Raw genomic sequence first — 18,203 nt, 5'->3', positions numbered from 1 at the left:
TCTTGCCTTTTCCCCTTAAAGGGAAACCGCCTTTGAAGAGAAGCACTGGGTGGGGGAGGGGTGTAAGAGGGAGGCAATAATGAACTGAAATCTCTGGAGAAAAAAAGCCAGTGATATTATCTTAGACCCTAAACTGGAACACCTGCACTAAAGACAAGCACCTGTACAAAGCTGGGAACCCACTTGGGGTATCCAGACCACCCCTGGAAGATGTGGGTAGGGGGTGGCTAGAGGAACATTTCAAGGAAAGTTTGTTGGGCCTGGCCAGCGTGGCTCAGTGGTTGAGCTTGGACCTATGAACCAGGAGGTCATGGTTTGATGCCCTGTCAGGGCACATGCTCAGGTTGAGGGCTCCCCAGTGTGGGCGTGCAAGAGGCAGTCAATCAATGATTCTCTCTCATCATTGATGTTTCTCTCTCTCTCTCCATTTCCCTTCCTCTCTGAAATCAATACAAATATATATATTAAAGGAAACTTCATTGGTACACTTGCTCACCTCAGGAATTTGTTTCAGGGAAAAGCGACAGAATCGCAGACAGCACCAAATGAGGCAAAGCGCTAGGTGCAGAGAGGCGGCAGCACCACGGACAGCGACAGCACTGCAGCTGGGGTGAGAGATGGGGAGGGGCGGCTTTATCAGCTGACTTCTTATGTAGTCTGGATCCCCAGTCTGATAAAGCAGGTCCGGGTGGGCACGCTGGGATTTCCTCTCCAGAGCTGCAGCCCCAGATCCGGTGGGGCAGGGGCAGCGGAAGGCAGGTGACTGAAAGCACCAGGTCCTGTCTTGGCTTCCCTGCATGCAGTGGAGGTTGCAGCCTCCTGCCTGGAGCGAGGGGCGGGCACACGGGCAGCGCGCCTAGGAGTCCTGCTCTGACGCACCAGCTTCTTTCCGGCTTGGGAGATGCTCGGGTACGGGTGACCAGACTGCTGTCTCCGCCAAGGCTGAGAGCCCTGGGCGGGCGTGTGGCGGCTGAGGCGGGCCGAGCTGAGACGCGGCTCCTGGGCTCCGCTTCCTTAGCCCCTGAGGGGTTCAGACCTGCCTCCGCGTGTAGCCCAGTGCCTCCTCTCCGCCATGCCATCTGCCACAGATGCTCGCTGGCAGCAGGTCCCAGCAACCCTGCCACTGCCCAGACACTGCAAACATCTGGAGGGGCTCTGTGTGTAGTGACCCACTTATGTCCTCTTGAAAGCCCTCTGCACGCACCCTGGGCCGGTCTTGTGACCCAAGATGGATTTGCCTGGGAACCTAACGACCAACCTCAGCCTGGGCACAGAAGACCAGCGCCCCAGTTCGCTCCGCCTCTCGGTCCTGGGTGCGTTTGTGCTGACCTTGCTCGGCTGTCTGGTGGCAGCGACGTTCGCCTGGAATGCGCTGGTACTGGTGACAATTGCGCATGTGCGCACCTTCCACCGCGCTCCGTACAATCTGGTGGTGTCCATGGCCATCTCGGATGTGCTGGTGGCCGCGCTGGTCATGCCACTGAGCCTGGCGTACGAGCTGGCTGGTCGCCGCTGGCGCCTGGGCGCACGGCTGTGCCAGCTGTGGATCTCGTGCGATGTTCTCTGCTGCACAGCTAGTATCTGGAGTGTGATGGCCATCGCGCTGGACCGCTACTGGTCCATCACGCGCCACCTGGCGTACACGCGGGGCACGCGTCGGCGCGTCTCCAACTTCATGATTGCACTGACGTGGGCGCTGTCCGCGGTCATCTCGCTGGCGCCGCTGCTCTTCGGCTGGGGGGAGATCTATTCCAAGCGCAGGGAGGCTTGCCAGGTGAGCCGCGAGCCCGCCTATGCCGTGGTCTCCACGCTGAGCGCCTTCTTCCTGCCGCTGGGCGTGGTGCTCTTCGTGTACTGCAGGATCTACAGGGCGGCCCGGCTGCGGCTGGACTTCCGGAGGAGCAACAGCGTGCATCCTGCGCCGAAGCCTGTGCAGGTGCGTGTCAGACCCTTAAACCTGTCAGCTCTGCTCTGGCTTTATCCCCAGCACCCCTCCCCTCAGGTGTGTAGATGGTGGGACTTTTTAGTTGTTTTGTGTGGGTTTTTTTTTGGGGGGGGGGGCAGGCGGGGCAGGGAGGGTACTGGGTGGAAGACCAAAAGAGAGCAGCAGACCGACTTTGCTGGGACATGCTCAGCATCCCAGAGCCGATAATGACTTTATCACGTTGGGGGGATGACTTCCTTACATATAAAATGAAGGGTCTGGACCACTTAACTCTACAGCGTCCCATTTGGCTCCAGTATTTAGGACATCAGAAGAAGTCAGTGCCTGGGGCTACACTGGCTCACCTGGCAGCATCCTGCCCTTAGAGGGGCTGTCCAAGCAGGAGGGCAGGGGCAGGTGACTGGGCAGGAAGATGGCCATACAGCAGGCCACCCAAATTAGTATTTCAACTCAGTCCATTTCTTTCTTTGCAAATTAAAGCAACTAATTTTGCAAACTGTTGTTTCTCCCTGATTCTGAGTGTGGCATCCTGCTGCAAGATTAAAGCTGTTTCTACATCTGACTCAGGGCCAGCCTGTGATCCGCCTCCACTGCCCCACTCAGCCTGGGCCCCACGACCCCTCCCACCCTGTGTGCAGCTCAGGGCCACTTGTTAGCCTCCTGGCAAAGCTGCAGGAGGAAGTCAATGGCAGGCAGCCCGCCAGCCCCCTGCAAGCGGCTTTAATGTGTGACAGTGGTGACAGCACCAGGAGGGCTCTTTCCTCGTTTTTATTGTTACATCTTAATAATCCGACTCTGTGGTTCAAAATTTGGGAACTATCTGAGGACCCAATCCAGGGGCTGTGGACTGCTCTTCCCCCACCCCAACTCATTGCCAAAGATGATCCTTTGAACCTAATTAACATATACAAGTGCAAAGCCCCATTTTCTATGGTTGGCTCTGGGAGAACAGGTCCATTCAATTAAGCACCCTGGGCACATCTGGGCTGGTGGGAGGGGTGAGAGAATGATGAAGATGGAGTCTTTGTCATGAAGAGTCCGGTCTAGTGCAGGAGTGAGGCATCTCCTGTGAGTTCTGTCAGGAGCTGATTCTAACCCTAACCAGTCAGGCGAGCCCAGAGGGACCAGCGGTGGTTAGGGAGGAAGGAGAGAACTACATTCAGGGAAAGAAGAAAAAGGGGTCAGAAGCTACCTATGCTTTTATCCAGAACAATGTTCTCAAACGGTGATGATTTTGCACCCCCCTCCCCCAGGGACATTTGGGATGTCGGGACACATTTCTGATTGTCTTGGGGAGGGGGTGCTAGAAGCAGGGCTCGGCTGGAGCTTCGTCCAAGGTCCGGGACAGCGCCCACAGCAAAGGCTTCCACAGCCCAACATGCCCGCAGCGCCAGATCTGATCTATTAGATTTCCAAATGAACAAGAGTGCTACCCACGTACCTGGGGCTCACGTGTGCCAGCTTCCGCCCCAGCTCCCGGGTCAGGAAAAGAGGCTGCCTTCCAGGCCCTTCTTCATGGACCCTCTCCTGCCATCTGCTGGTAAAGACGGTTTACATTCAGTACAAAATACACTTTAAAAGGGAACTGCAGTTACAATTCAGTCTCAGGGCTCACTGAGCAGGACGAGAGCGCTCGCTGCCTTGGAGATAACAGAAGCACAGCATCGTGACATCTTTGTGCTTTTACATCTATTTTTTGACACGGTTTCACTTTTCTCTCTTTCCCTCCCGACATCTTTGAGACATGCATCCCTTGGCTCTGCCTGTGACATGGGGCTGCCTCTGTCCTCACGTTCCTGTGAGGGGTTAATGACCATCCAGGGTAGCGGGCGCCAGTTTCCACATGCAGTTCCACCGCAAACTAGCTGTATCACCCGGGGAACACACACATCTTCCTGTTTCTTATCTGCTGACTTTATTCACACACACACACTGAAAGCCCAGCCCCTGTCAGACCCCGAGGTGGGGATGGGCAACAGGAGAGAGATAGGCCTTGCCTGTCACAGGTGATGAGACCACGCCCGAAGCTCAGAAACAGGGACACTGAATTGATGGCTTACTTGCGCCCAGGAGAGCCATGCTGGTCTGACATGGCCTCCCAGAGCAGAACGGCATGCTGATCTCCAATGGCATTGGGGGGAAGAGTGGAGCTCAGGCCCGGTGGGCCTTCCGAGGTATGAGGGGTCTATTGTCTTGTGAGCAGCTCTGTTAGTTTGCTGTTGCTCCACTGGGAGTGGATTGGAGGGTGCCTCCGAGGTTGCCAGACTTTCAGAAGTGAGGGGCTGCCACTGACAGGTGGGCTTGTAAAACTGTCCTTGAGATGAATTGTTCTTGGTCAACAGAGTAAGTTTCAGATGGGCTCTGGGCTACAGAGCACCCAGGCTTGCCCTCAATTTGTGGGGACACTTAGTTCTCAGTCCCCCCCCTCTTGATACTCATTCGGCCAAAGCTTTAAGGGAGACCCCCAAGCTCTGTCTGGATCTTCATCACTGCTTTGGGGTTTCCTTGCAGATGAAGTCTCATCTGTGGAGACCTGGCGCTCAGGGAGCAGCTCGAGCTGCGTGATTGTGAACCACGGGCCAGGCAGGGCCATGCCTGCCTCAGTGGGCAGTAAACGTACATTACTTGAAGCTCTGATGCTTTCCGCAGGAAGTTCACTTAAGTTCACTGAGCTCTGGACAACAGACATTGAACAACTCTGAGACAAACCACAGGTATTATAAGAAGAGCCCAGAGGATATTCCAAGGTCTGAACCAGGGTTTCCAGGCCAGATCCAGAAAGCAAGTCCCAAAGATCCCTGCACCCATCTGTCCACCCGAGGCAGCTAGCTTGCCTTTTCTTTTACTTCCAAAGAGATTGTTTTGCCTCATCTGTAGTGTTAATGGAGGGAGGGAGCATGAAGTGTTAACTGTGGGGTAGACTGCTCCCTGATTGGCCCAAGGAAAATCTTTTCGCCAAGACCACTTGGGTTAAGCTTTTTAAACTGATGCCCAGAGCTCAAGCTACATAATCTACTCCCAAACTTTGTTCTTTTAAATTGAAACCTAACTCTCATGGATGGCCACTCTCCCCAGGAATCCTTTCCCTGAAAGACTTTTATCTCTGTGCACTCTTGGAAGGAGACAGAGTCCATTGAGGGCACTGGGGAGTTAGTTCTTGGAATGGCCCAGCTCCTGGTCCTACTGAACACAGAGTCTTAGCTCTGGAACAATACAAAAAAGCCTGATTTCAACACAGGATAAAGAAACTAGAACAAGAGAGGCGTCCACTCGGGTGGCATGGCAGGGTACTGTCTGCAAGTACTGTCATAACAGTCTCCTCTTTATGGGTCATCTGCTCATTCCAAGGCTCTTGGCTTAACGGCCAACAGCCATGCTTCTGTGCTGGACTTCCTCTGGAGAACCTCAGCTCAGGACTATTTCAGAGGCATCAAAGCATCAAGTGATATACACACACTGTTCATTGTTTAAAGAATACCTGGCGACGAATTTCCATAGCAAGTTAAAGAAGTGAATGGTTCTGAAACACACCAATTATTAGTTTTTGTGCCTGTCTTCTATTTTAGCAATTTTACATGTTCAGTCATTGAGCAACCTGGCTTTCTGTTAAAAAAAAAAAAATTGGGTTTTAGCTCTAGCCGGTTTGGCTCAGTGGATAGAGCGTCATCCTGGGGACTGAAGCATCCTGGGTTTGGTTCCAGTCAAGGGCACATGCCCGGGTTGTAGGCTCGATCGCCAGTAGGGGACGTGCAGGAGGCAGCCGATCAATGATTCACTCTCATCATTGATGTTTCTATCTCTCTCTCTCCCTCTCCTTTCCTCTCTGAAATCAATCCTATATAATAAAAGCATAATATGCTAAGTGTCCGGTCGACCGGTCATTTGTTCAACCTATCAAAGCATAATATGCTAATGATATGCTAAGGCTGCTCAACCGCTCACTGTGACATGCACTGACCACCAAGGGGCAGACACTCTGACTGGTAGGTTAGCTTGCTGCTGGGGTCCGGCTGATCGGGACTGAGAGAGATGGGCCAGACACGCCCTGGAGCTCTTCCGTGGTCTCTCCCTGGCCCTGATCATGCACCGGTGGGTTCCCTCAGCCTGGCCTGCTCCCTATTGCAATCTGGGACCCCTCAGGGGATATCGGAGAACCAGTTTTGGCCTGATCCCACAGTGGGAGCACTGCTCAGCCAGAAGCCGGGCTCACAGCTGGTGAGCACAGCAGTGGTGGCAGGAGTCTCTCCCACCTCTGCAGCAGTGTTAAGGATGTCTGATTGACGGCTTAGGCCCACTCCCCACAGAAAGAGGGCCTAAGCTGGCAGTCAGACATCCCCTGAGGGCTCCTGCACTGTGAGAGGGTTTAGGCCGGGTTGAGGGACCCCCACACCGCGAGTGCACGAATTTTGTGCACCAGACCTCTAGTAAATAAATATACTGTATATTTTAAATTGGATTTTATCAGAGAGATTGGACAAATGATATATCCAATTTTGTATTATCCCTTTTGCTTTTAACATAATACAACAAACCATAGTAAGGTAGGATTTGGTACCAGGGTATCAATGTTCTGTTTGGGGCAGAGACACTTCTTCAATTACAGAGACACAATCATGATATTTCCCTCCCCCCCCTCCCCCACAGGCTAAGGATTATACAGTAAGTCACATGCTCTTCGACTGGTGAAGGAACAATAGGAGAAGGACGGTGTGACGATTCACAATGAACCGGCTAGCAGAAAATGCTGGTGGTTCTGTTAGCACCATGTATGGCAACATACAATTTAAAATATTAATATAGGTACTGAGGATGTGTTGACTAATTGAACTGAGGACTGTCATTCGCTGAGGCAAGAAGGCGAAGCCTCGATGGCTGGGTGTTATGGCGCAGGCTTCAGCAGGCAGTTCTTTGATAGGTGTCACATGGTCAAGTTAATCCACCTTGAGTATGGCCAAGAATGGTCATATTTGTACAAAAAGGCAGATTCATGCCTCAGCCAATTTGGCTCAGTGGATAGAGCATCGGCCTGTGGACTGAAGGGTCCCAGGATCTATTCTGGTTAAGGGCTCATGCCAGAGTTGTGGGCTTGATCCCCAGTAGGAGGCATGCAGGAGGCAGCCGATCAATGATTCTCTCTCATCATTGATGTTTCTATCTCTCTCTCCCTTCCTCCCTGAAAACAATTTGTATACACACACACACACACACACACACACACACACACACACACACAAACTAGAGGCCTGCAGGGGAGGGCAGTTAGGGGCAATTGGGCTGGCAGGGGAGCAGTTAGGCATCAATCAGGCTGGCAGGGGAGTGGTTAGGGGGTGATCAGGCTGACAGGCAGGAGTGGTTAGGGGCAATCAGGAAGGCAGGAAGGCGAGCAGTTGGGAGCCAGCAGTCCTGGATTGTGAGAGGGATGTCCGACTGCCTGTTTAGGCCCTACCAGGATCAGGCCTAAACAGGCAGTCGGACATCCCTCCAGGGGTCCCAGATTGGAGAGGGTGCAGGATTGGCTGAGGGACACACACCCTCCCCCGCAACCCCATGAACGAATGTCATGCACCGTGCCTCTAGTATATATATATTAGAGGCCTGGTGCATGAATTCGTGGATGGGTGGGGTCCAGCCAGCCTGGTCAGGGGGAGGGGACATGGACAGTTGGTTGGCCTGCCTGCTGGTCGAACTCCTGGTCGAGGGGACAATTTTCATATTAGCCTTTTATTATATAGGATATATACTGAGTGGCCAGATTATTATGCGTTCAGAGATCATAATAATCTGGCCACTCAGTGTACACAATGTAAGTATCCTTGTGTACCGATTAGCTAATGTGGTCATGTCTCAGAACAGTGGTACTGTCTGTGAGGAAGCAGAACCCGCCTCCTGAACCCATAGGTGTGTTGCAGAAACTAAGAAAGTAGTCTTCCCATAGTGATTTGCAAATATCAGCTGCACGATGGTGTAGGATTGTTCAAGATTTTCTCTGCTTCAAGTTTTCTATTAAATAAAATTGACTTTTCCTCAAGCCTTTTAAAATTTACTCTGTAGCCACAAATTGGTCCTTCATTATCTTCTTTCACCATCTGCTGTAATCAATCTTTTTAAAATAAATGTCTTCTGTTTGGATTTTGTTTTTTGAACTTATTACAAGTTAATGTGCTTGTTTCCCTGTTAGACGCCTGAAGTTGCAGGCTGGCGGGCCTTTGTTCTGTAATCGTGGGATGGTGGTAGGTACAATAACGCCCATATAAACAGTGCGCTGGACTGTAATCCAGGCAACTCCCCTGGGAAGTTTAGAGGGACAGGGACTTGCTGGCCTTTCACCAAGCTTCTGCTTACCTTTTCCAGAGGGTCCCTGCTCAGGAGCCCCAGACGCTGTTCACCACCTGCCACAGCACCGTCACCTTCCAGGCCGAAGGGGACACGTGGAGGGAGCAGAAGGAGCAGAAAGCCGCTGTGATGGTGGGCATTCTCATCGGGGTGTTCGCGATCTGCTGGACCCCCTTCTTCACCATGGAGCTCGTCAGCCCCCTCTGCGCCTGCGACCTCCCTGCCCTCTGGAAGAGCGTCTTTCTTTGGCTCGGCTACTCCAACTCCTTCTTCAACCCCCTGATCTACACAGCTTTCAACAAGAGCTACAACAACGCCGTCAAGAGTTTCTTCAGTAGGCAACACTGAGTCCTAGGACCTGGGATTAAAAAAGGGCTAATTCCATAACTCAGTGAAATATTCCATGTTGCCTGCGTCCCCATCCCCAGCCAGCAGCACACAGCCATGACCAGTCCTTCCGTTCTCCTGGAGCCCTTCAAAGTCCCCTTCTCCATCCCAGCCAGGAAGGCGGCCTCCCAGGCCGGGCCATTGTGGTGACCTTCTTTATCTCATTGACCTGCTCTTTCTCATTCTGCACCTAATAGCTACTGCCTTTGTCCACCAAGTGCCCGTTCCTCTCCCAACCCAGCATGGCCACCATCCTTGTGCCTGAGAAGGCAAACATGGCACCTGCAAGGAGGAAATGAAGTAGCATGGGGAGGTTGAGAATGAACTTGAAAATGAGTTATCATGGGGACATGCGGGGTAGGAACCATCACTCCAAGTGTGAAATAGTCCCTATTTCAATTTTTCTTTCTATGGTCCTGATGGTACACCCTAATATTTATTGTGTGTGCCCCAATATTTGACCGCAAAATATTGCCTCTAAACATAATAAAGCCCATAGTTGTGTCTGCAAGACCAGTGAGTATTGCCTCCTTGGTTTCATTTTTGTTAATCCTCACCCGAGGATATGTTTTCATTGATTTTATTTTATTTTATTTTTTAATATATATTTTTATTGATTTCAGAGAGGAAGGGAGAGGGAGAGAGAGATAGAAACATCAATGATGAGAGAGAATCATTGATTGGCTGCCTTCTGCAAGCCCACCACTGGGGATGGAGCCCGCAACCCGGGCATGTGCCCCTGACCAGAATTGAACCCGGGACCCTTTAGTCGGCAGGCCGACACTCTATCCACTGAGCCAAACCAGCCAGGGCTGTTTTCATTGATTTTAGAGAGAGAAGGAAAAAGGCTAGAGAGAGAGAAGGAGAGATGTAGAGAGCACCTGGGAAGGCACATGGGCATTTCTTTAATTATTGTCAGCTGAATCCAGTGGTGTCGGCAAAGCCACATCCTGGAAACACGCTTCAGTCCAGGTGCCAGGGGGTGGGTTTTGTTATTTAAATCCAGCCAAGCACCAGGAATGAATATGACTTGGACCCAACCAAGAATGCACATAATCTCCTTTGTCTTGACTTTTAGTAAAACTTCCTGTTTTTTGCTGTATAAAATAAACACGCTGTATTGGCTCCAGGTCACTGTCCCTGTCTCTGTCCTTGTCAGAGGACAGTGGTCCCACCTGGCCCCAGTTTTTTCCTTCTATCTCTGTGTCTGTCTCTTTCTTTCATTTTCTCAACCCCTAGCCGCCCCTACTCAGGAACTGGACCACCCTCTAGCCGTGCTGGATGCCGAAAAGAGAGAAATATTTACATCTGGCGCCCAATCCAGGGATTGAGTACTCTTAAAAGTCAGGCGAGGGGGTCACTCCAAGAAGTGGGCTGCACAACAAATTAAAGAAGTAAGGTAAGGATCGGATTGTTTTAAGTTGTATTAGCTGGGTGTAAAACATGGGTAATTCAGGGTCTCAGGAAAGAGATCTCTACTCTCAAATGCTTAAAACTATGCTCAAAGCTCAAGGATGCTCTGTTAAGCGTAGTCAGATTCTTGATTTCTTAAGTTTTGTTAATGAAATGTAGGAAAAGGTCGGAAAGCAGTTTCATGACCAATACACAGCAGAAGGTCCAGAGAAGATTCCTATTCCTACATTACTTCATGATTGCCTTGATCCAGCACAGGAGAGTTTAAGAATGTCTAAGCAGGGTGTAGCCACGGCTTTACAGCCTACAGTGGAGGGGTGCGAATCTCTAAAAATACCACTTCCCCCTTCTGTGCTTCCTCCACCTCTGCCTGCCCCTCCTGTGACCGCAGTCAAGAGCCCACCTGATAAAGGTTTACCTCGTAATTATGAGCAGGAGCTAGAGTTTGAGGCAGAGCAGGACAAGCGTCACTGTGAGCAGGATAACTCAGATGATAAGAAAGGTTTTTTATGTCTGGATGCAGGCGCTCGGCTGAAAGTGAAAGCGACTTCATATTTCATTTTGTTGGAGGCTCAAACTACTTGTATTGGGCTGAACCAAGTAGAAAGGATTAAAGGAATTTCTCAACAACTGCCAATAATTCTTTATCTTAAAAAATCTTTTTCTTTCCCTGAAAAAAAATTAAAAAACAATTAAAATTTTAAAAAATAAAAATAAAACAGTAGATGCCAGACCATTACTGAATTTCCCCCCAAAGCAAGAAGGATGTGGGGGGAAGGGGGACACGTGACGATTCTGTGTGGACGTCCACTCCCGGAGAAACCATTTTAAAAGGTCTCATCTTCACCATGCTTTATTCTGGCTAGTGACTTAAAAGTTTTACAAAATTTAGAAATGTGTTTGGGATTTCTGTGCATGTGTAAAGAGAAAAAAAGCTAGCTTAAAACAAATGTGCACAACTGTCTGATTTTTGGACATTTAGATAGAGTTTTTGAGCTAAGCTTAACTCTTTGTGATGGTACAGGATAAAACCTCAAAGACTGGTATTTTTCCCTCAAAAAGATGGTGGATTTGGCCCAGGAAAAAATACAGGCTGGTTCTAACAACAAGATTGGTATTTCAATAATAAAGAGTAGTTTTTAAAATGCTAATGAATCGTGTTCAAAAGTTAACTTTAAGGCCTCCAAGAAAATCAGTAAATTGTCTCTGTTGCAAAAATTTGCCAAAGAAAATGCCTTAAAATAATTATAATTGGATTTGAATCTCAAAAATTGTTAAAACATAGATAAATAACATATTAATTATAAAAATCTAAGTAGCCCAAGTAAAAACTGGCTACGCCCTTTGTTAATTAAGAAGGTAGGCCAAAGTTTCCAGCAATTTTTAAGGAAGGAATGTGACAATTTTGCATTTGAATACCTACAGGTTTGCTGCTTAACTTCCCCCAGCAGAAAGAATTATGGTCATTTAAAAGTCAAGCTGCTAGGCCAAGCATGTTTTGCCAGCCTCAAATGTGGTTTTCCAGAGCTGCTGGAAACTTAAAAGCTTTAAAGTTTACTAAATCAAATGATAAAAACTTATATCTAAATATTTTGAAGTGACATAATACTGAAATATTAATCTGAGTATGCCTTGTATGAAATCTAGAGGATAGAATTTAATCTATTAATTGAATATGCCTTGAATTTTATTTGAAATGTATCCTTAAAAATATAAAAGTATTATTAATTTGAGAAATGCTAAGTATTTATCTTGCTACCTAAAATTTGAAGCTCTAAAAGTTTAAAGTTCAAATTAAATCAGGAGAAATTATCTAGTTGTGGTAACTAAATGCCTAAAGTATAGAAATTTATTTTTGAGAAAATAATTTTTGTGTTTTCTCTGAAATAATTAGGAATTCAAAACATGTTACTTGTTGGTTTAATTAAAAAAGGAGGATTAATTCTGTGATCCCAACTGAATTTTTTAATACAAAAACTGGTTTAAATTTAATTGATATCCTTTAATATAATTATAGAAAATATATAATCTTTAAATCATATATATATATATATATATATATATATATATATATATATATTTGATGGTCTTTCCAAGTTAAATTTCAAGGCTTTAACTGAGAGATGATTCTTGGAAAACTCCAAGGGCCCGGAGTGATTCAAAGAGTTTGTTCTCTCTTCTTGAAGGAAATATTTCAAATTTAGCTGATCTAGTATACTTGAGATCACATGGAAAGCTTTATCAAATAAAATTTAATAACTATATTTTACTTATATACATATATTTTAAATGTTATGCAGGTTTTGGCCTCTAAGGAGGGCAAAATAAAGTAGCTTAAATATTTCTTAAAATCCAACAGCAGAATTTTAAGATGGAATTTTAATAACAAAAGCCTCTAGCCACCTGCATTTTAAATAGGCTGGAGGTGAGGCAGCATTTGTGCCTTGTGAATCAGATGTATAAGTTTACTAAATTTCCTTGCTTTGCCTTTTTAATAAAGATACCTACTTTAATTACTTTATAAATTAGCTTTTTAAATTATAATCAAGGTTTCATATAATTTCAGCTAAATGAAAAGACAATATTTTTATAAACAATTAAATTCTAATAAAGCCCTCTTAAAGTTACTGGCACTACCATGATCCCTCTATATATGCAAATAAGCCTAAGGGGATATTCTTTAAAAATATAATTCTAAGCTTAATAAAAAAGAGAAATTTAAAAATTTTGAAATTTCTTTTGCTAATATTTACAGGGTAAACTAAAGATGTTGTTAAAATACTAAATCTGATCCTTACTAGTAGTCACCATGATTACAAGGGAAGTCGTTTAATGTGACTACATGGCTTGGCAATATTGGCCAGTATCAAAAAAGCAACCACGTTTGTTATATTTATTGCTTGGTGTAAAAAAGAAAGACAAAAACTCTTAAGAAAAACTCTAAAAGCTGGCCTGAAAATTATTCTGGAAGGAAGTGAAATGAGATTTCCTTCAAATGTCTAGAAAACTATAATTAAAAATCTATATGTTAGGCCTTGAGAAGAAAAGTAATTTGTGTTTTTGCCTCCCTGACTAAGCTTATGTAAAGTTACTCAAAGACTAATAGCAGAAATTTAATTAATGTCATTTACTGTCCATAACCTAGGACAAGTAAAGTTAAAAATAAACCTTATTTCAGATTGATTTAAATTGGCTAATTAAATTAAATGAATGTTCATAAAAACACCAGCCTACTTTCAGGTGTGAGAATAAACAAGTCATCTTTTCTGTCTAACAGTTTAGACAGCCGCCATTTTGGACTGTGTGACTTCGCAGCCTCCATGTTGGCTGCATGGCTTGCAGCTCCCTTGGGGGCTGCCATCTTGAAACAGCAAAGGCCAACCCCTCCATTTGAATTAGCCAATCATGAAAGACTGTGCACCTGAGCTCCAACCAAGAGCAAAGAAGGTTGGTGTGCATGCGCTTCCAGACCATGTGTGTGAACCCTTCTGCATAGAAGTAAAGATGTTTGCCTTGCTGCCTGGCTCCTGAGTATGTTTTGTGTTCTACCAGGACCCCTGACTTGGGGGGGCTTGCCTTATTTCTAACACAGGGAATGGTATTAGCTGCCACATTAAAAGAGATGTTATACCTCAAGTATTAACCATTTTTACAGATGGATCCAGTTCTGGAAAGGCTGGATCTACTGCAGCAGGGGAGCAAAGATCCTTCAAACCCCTTATATTTCAGAACAACTAGTAGAAATACAAGCTCTTATTTATGCCTTGACAGATTTTGCTACGGAGCCCATCAACCTATAGTGATAGTGCTTATGTGATAAGTATGGCCAAAATTATTGAAACAGCTACTATAGGGCACACTAATTCGGAGGAACTCTTCCATTTATTTTTCAGCCTTCAAAATGTTGTTTGAACACGACAATTTCCATGTTTTATTGGCCATATTAGATCCCATTCTGGCCTTCAGGGTCCCTTGGCTGCAGGTAATGAGGAAGTAGATCGCCTCGTTGCCTCAGTAGAGGAGGTCACTCCATTGCCCATGGCACAGGCCTCGCATGCCCTGCATCATCAAAATGCCTCTGCCTTGCGCAAGGAACTCCATATTTCCCAAGAGCAGGCTTGCCAAGTGTCAAGCAATGCCCTCAGTGTGTTATCCACCTCCCTGTGCCAGCATTAGGGGTAAATCCCCGAGGACTTAAACCTAATCAAATCTGGCAAATGGATGTCACTCAATAGTGGAAAGTGCCAATTGTACTCTTAAAATGCAATTACTAAAACAAAAAGGGGGAGACGGATGTTATGTGTCACCTCAAAAAAAACTCAGTCATGCTCTTTTTACTTTAAACTAGAGGCCCGATGCACGAAGATTCGTGCAAGAATGGGCCTTCCTTCCCCTGGCTGCTGGCACTGCCTTCACTCCAGCTGGAGCTGCCTTTCCACCTTCCCACGCTGCCCAGAGGCCCAGAGCGGCTGGGGCGGTGCAAAACACCTGTGTCCACCCCCAGCAGCTTGGTGCCTGTGTACGCAAATTAACCCGCCATCTTTGTTGGGCTAATTTGCATACTCACTCCTGATTGGCTGGTGGGTGTCGTGAAGGTACAGTCAATTTGCATCTTTCTCTCTCTTTCTTTTTTATAAATTTTATTGATTCTTTACAGAGAGGAAGGGAGAGGGATAGAGAGCTAGAAACATCGATGAGAGAGAAACATCGATCAGCTGCCTCCTGCACACCCGCCACTGGGGATGTGCCCACAACCAAGGTACATGCCCTTGACCGGAATCGAACCCGGGACCCTTCAGTCCGCAGGCCGACGCTCTATCCACTGAGCCAAACAGGTTAGGGCTCTTTCTCTTTTATTAGTGTAGATTTTTTGAATTACAATGCAGAAGGTCGTACAGTAGCCTCTGCTGAGTTAGCCCGGTGGGAGGATGCATAAACCAGACAAGAGTTTTATCAGGTTCAGTAATAATGTGGGGAAGAGGTTGTGTTTTGTATCTTTCCAGAAGGAGCAGCGCAGCCAAATTGGGTGCCATAATGTTATGTGCATCACCACAATGGACCCAGAGAAGCTCCTTGTCCCTTTGTTCAAAAGACTGAGCATTGCCCTGATGACAGCAAAGCGGAAGAAGAAAACTGAAGGCTACGCAAGGGACCAAGGTGCCAACATGGGGTCATCTGAAGAAGTTAACTACTGAAGCCCAGCAGATAGTAGAAAAGCAAGAAGTGGAAGCTACTTCCTCAACCATGTTTCTGGTTATGCTAGTATTGGTTAGTTGCCAGTCTTCTGTAAAGTCTTGTGCAGCCAAGCCCAAGGACTCTGAGTAAATATACACCAGCAGCAAAAGAAACTTTCATTTAGTAGCTAAAAATGTTAACATGTCTGTAGTTTGATTTCTCTCTTATTGCTGTGTTGCATTGGCATTGTTTTGTTATTTTAATAGCCAGAGTTTTGCTCTTGACGTTCAAGTTTTAAAATGATAACATTTATGTAGTTTGATTTTTTGCATTGGCATTGTTTGCAATTGTTTTAATATCAGAGCTTTGTTCTTGATGTTTAAATTTTACTTTTATTATAGTAGCTTAAAAAAGGGTGAGATGTAGAGAGCGCCTGGGAAGGCACATGGGCATTTCTTTAATTATTGTCAACTGAATCTGGTGGTGTCAGCAAAGCCACATCCTGGAAACATGCTTTGCCAAAAGGCAGGAGTGTTGTCAGCTTGACCTTCAGCCCAGGTGACAGGGGGTAGGTTTTGTTATTTAAATCCAGCCAAGCACCAGGAATGAATATGACTTGGGCCCACCCAAGAATGCACATAATCACCTTTGTCTTGACTTTTAGTAAAACTTCCTGTTTTTTTGCTGTATAAAATAAACACGCTGTATTGGCTCCAAGTCACTGTCCCTGTCCCTGTCCTTGTCAGAGGACAGTGGTCCCACCTGGCCCCAGCTTTTTCCTTCTATCTCTGTGTCTGTCTCTTTCTTTCATTTTCTCAATTTCCAGCAGCCCCTACTCAGGAACCAACCGCTCTCTAGCTGAGCTGGATGCGGAAAAGAGAGAAATATTTACAGAGAGAGAAACATTGAGGTGAGAATCATCGATCAGTTGCCTTCCAGAGATTGACTGGGGATGGAGCCCGAAACCCAGGTATGTGCCGTGACCAGGAATCAGATCTACGACCAATCTGTGCACTAACAACACTCCAACCAACTGAGCCACACTGGCCAGGGCTGTGGTTTTATTTGTGGCAAACACATACACACACACACACACACACACACACACACACACACACCTATGGACAAGGCAAAAGTTCTAATTGGCTAGTTTATCCTAAAATGCAACAATCCACCAACTTGGAACAGGAATTAAAAGTCAAATCAAATACTCCCTTCCATTTCGAAGCAACAGTTCATGAACACAGAAAATCTACCCATTTCACAGAATCTGTCAAACTTGCTTATTTGCTATGGTTTCATTTGTATGACTTGTATTCAAGTGTTGCCAAACTAAGACCTTTTATCCTGGAATCATGAATTTAGAGGAAAGCAAGTGTCATAATGTTGTTGACTTCTTAAATATAGTTTTATAACCAAGGACTGTGAAGGCACATTCACCAAACACATGCATTTTAAGGGGATAGCAGGTAAATTTTTTAATTACTATTTTGCTATTGGTATGTGAGTCCTACACTGAGGCCAACACTGGTAACTGAGGAGAGAGGCAGAAATATGGTCAAATGTGGCCTTAGTCCTTCACAAATTGACACGTATGTAAAACTGCTGAGGCGAAACAGTTACATGATGAAGCTGTGTTAATATGCTCATATGAAGCCCAGGTCATTATACAAAACTTTTTTTTATAGATTTCAGAGAGAAAGGAAGAGGAAGAGATAGAAACATCAATGATGAGAGAGAATCATTGATTGGCTGCCTCCTGCACGTCCCACACTGAGTATTGTGCCCATAACTTGGGCATATGTCCTGACCAGGAATCAAACCATGACCTCCTGGCTCATAGGTGGTTGCTCAAGCACTGAGCCACGCCACCAGGCTATAGAAAACTTTTAAAAGATCTTGGGCAACAGAACTGCTTGCGCTATCAATACCCCCATCCCTTGAATGCATGAATTTAAAAATGAGGTATTATAATAACCTACAAGCATGATAATACATATAATTATATATATGCATTCTTTACTAGAAATAAATTATAGAAATTAAGATGTCAAACAGGAAAACTGTTAATTTGCGGTCTTAGTCTTGCATTTACTGCAAAGATGAGCTTTATTTGAAGAACGTGAGCGGGAAAGGACATGATACAGCTGTGTGAGTTCGTGGCTGATGATGCTAACCATGTACGGACAGCTTATCTCAGGAAGCAGATTCAATCAAGCATTTCTTTGGAAACACCCTTAGATTTTGCTTCTTTCTGTCACTTGAAGTCATACACCTATCAGTTTTTTAAAATACAGACTGTTCGCGATTGAGTTAGCTCCCCAACTATCAGCAGGAACCAACAAGACCACCGAAAACCACCATGTCCCGGTGTTTATAACCAGGGCGGTGCTTCCAAAACTTCACTCAGTGCTGCAGAGAACAAAGCCGGTGTGGGGCCACAAGGAGATGACGTCAGAACAAGGGGAAACTTACCAGTCTATTCTCTCTGCAAGTCCACAGACATTGTTATTGCACCGGCTCTCCTGCGTATTACAGTTCACAGAAGATTTACTTCCTGCGAACTTCAGTGATGTGAAGATGCCCCCCATTGGTCTGGTGGTTTCAAATGCCCCTTGGCCCTCCCCTGGGGTTCCATGCGCCTCAGTGGAGAGGCTGTTATTCTAATACTAGTGGCCCGGTGCACGAGATTCGTGCACATTAAAAAGGGATTAGAGGAAATAATTTAATATTGCTATTTGCCCTTTCTCTATAATAGAAGTGTCAGAGATGAAAGAAAATTAGTAAAATGTATATGAAAACCTTCCTCCTGTCAGAGTCTGGGGCGCACCATGGGACCCAGAGTCAAGTCCCCCCCCACCCACATGCGCCTCAAAATCGCGTGAGACCCAGACCCGGTTGCCCCCCCCCCCCCAAATGAGCTAGATCTAGACCTGGCCAGTCCCACCCT

General features: G+C 46.2%; 1 protein-coding gene across 1 annotated transcript; it reads left to right on the top strand.

Moving 5' to 3' along the window:
* Positions 1 to 771: 771 nt before the first annotated feature.
* On the top strand, positions 772 to 13,478 carry HTR5A (5-hydroxytryptamine receptor 5A). The gene is made up of 3 exons (XM_080663795.1): positions 772 to 1,936; positions 8,297 to 10,064; positions 13,356 to 13,478. Exons 1-2 carry the CDS (start codon positions 1,229 to 1,231, stop codon positions 8,624 to 8,626), a joined length of 1,038 nt encoding a protein of 345 aa, XP_080519921.1. The 5' UTR covers positions 772 to 1,228; the 3' UTR covers positions 8,627 to 10,064; positions 13,356 to 13,478.
* The last annotated feature ends 4,725 nt before the right edge of the window (positions 13,479 to 18,203 follow it).

Source organism: Plecotus auritus (assembly GCF_963455305.1).
Source record: "Plecotus auritus genome assembly, chromosome: 4".
Classification (NCBI taxonomy): domain Eukaryota; kingdom Metazoa; phylum Chordata; class Mammalia; order Chiroptera; family Vespertilionidae; genus Plecotus; species Plecotus auritus.
The sequence above is the reverse complement of the archived record's forward strand: the minus strand, read 5'-3'. Positions and strand labels throughout refer to the sequence as shown.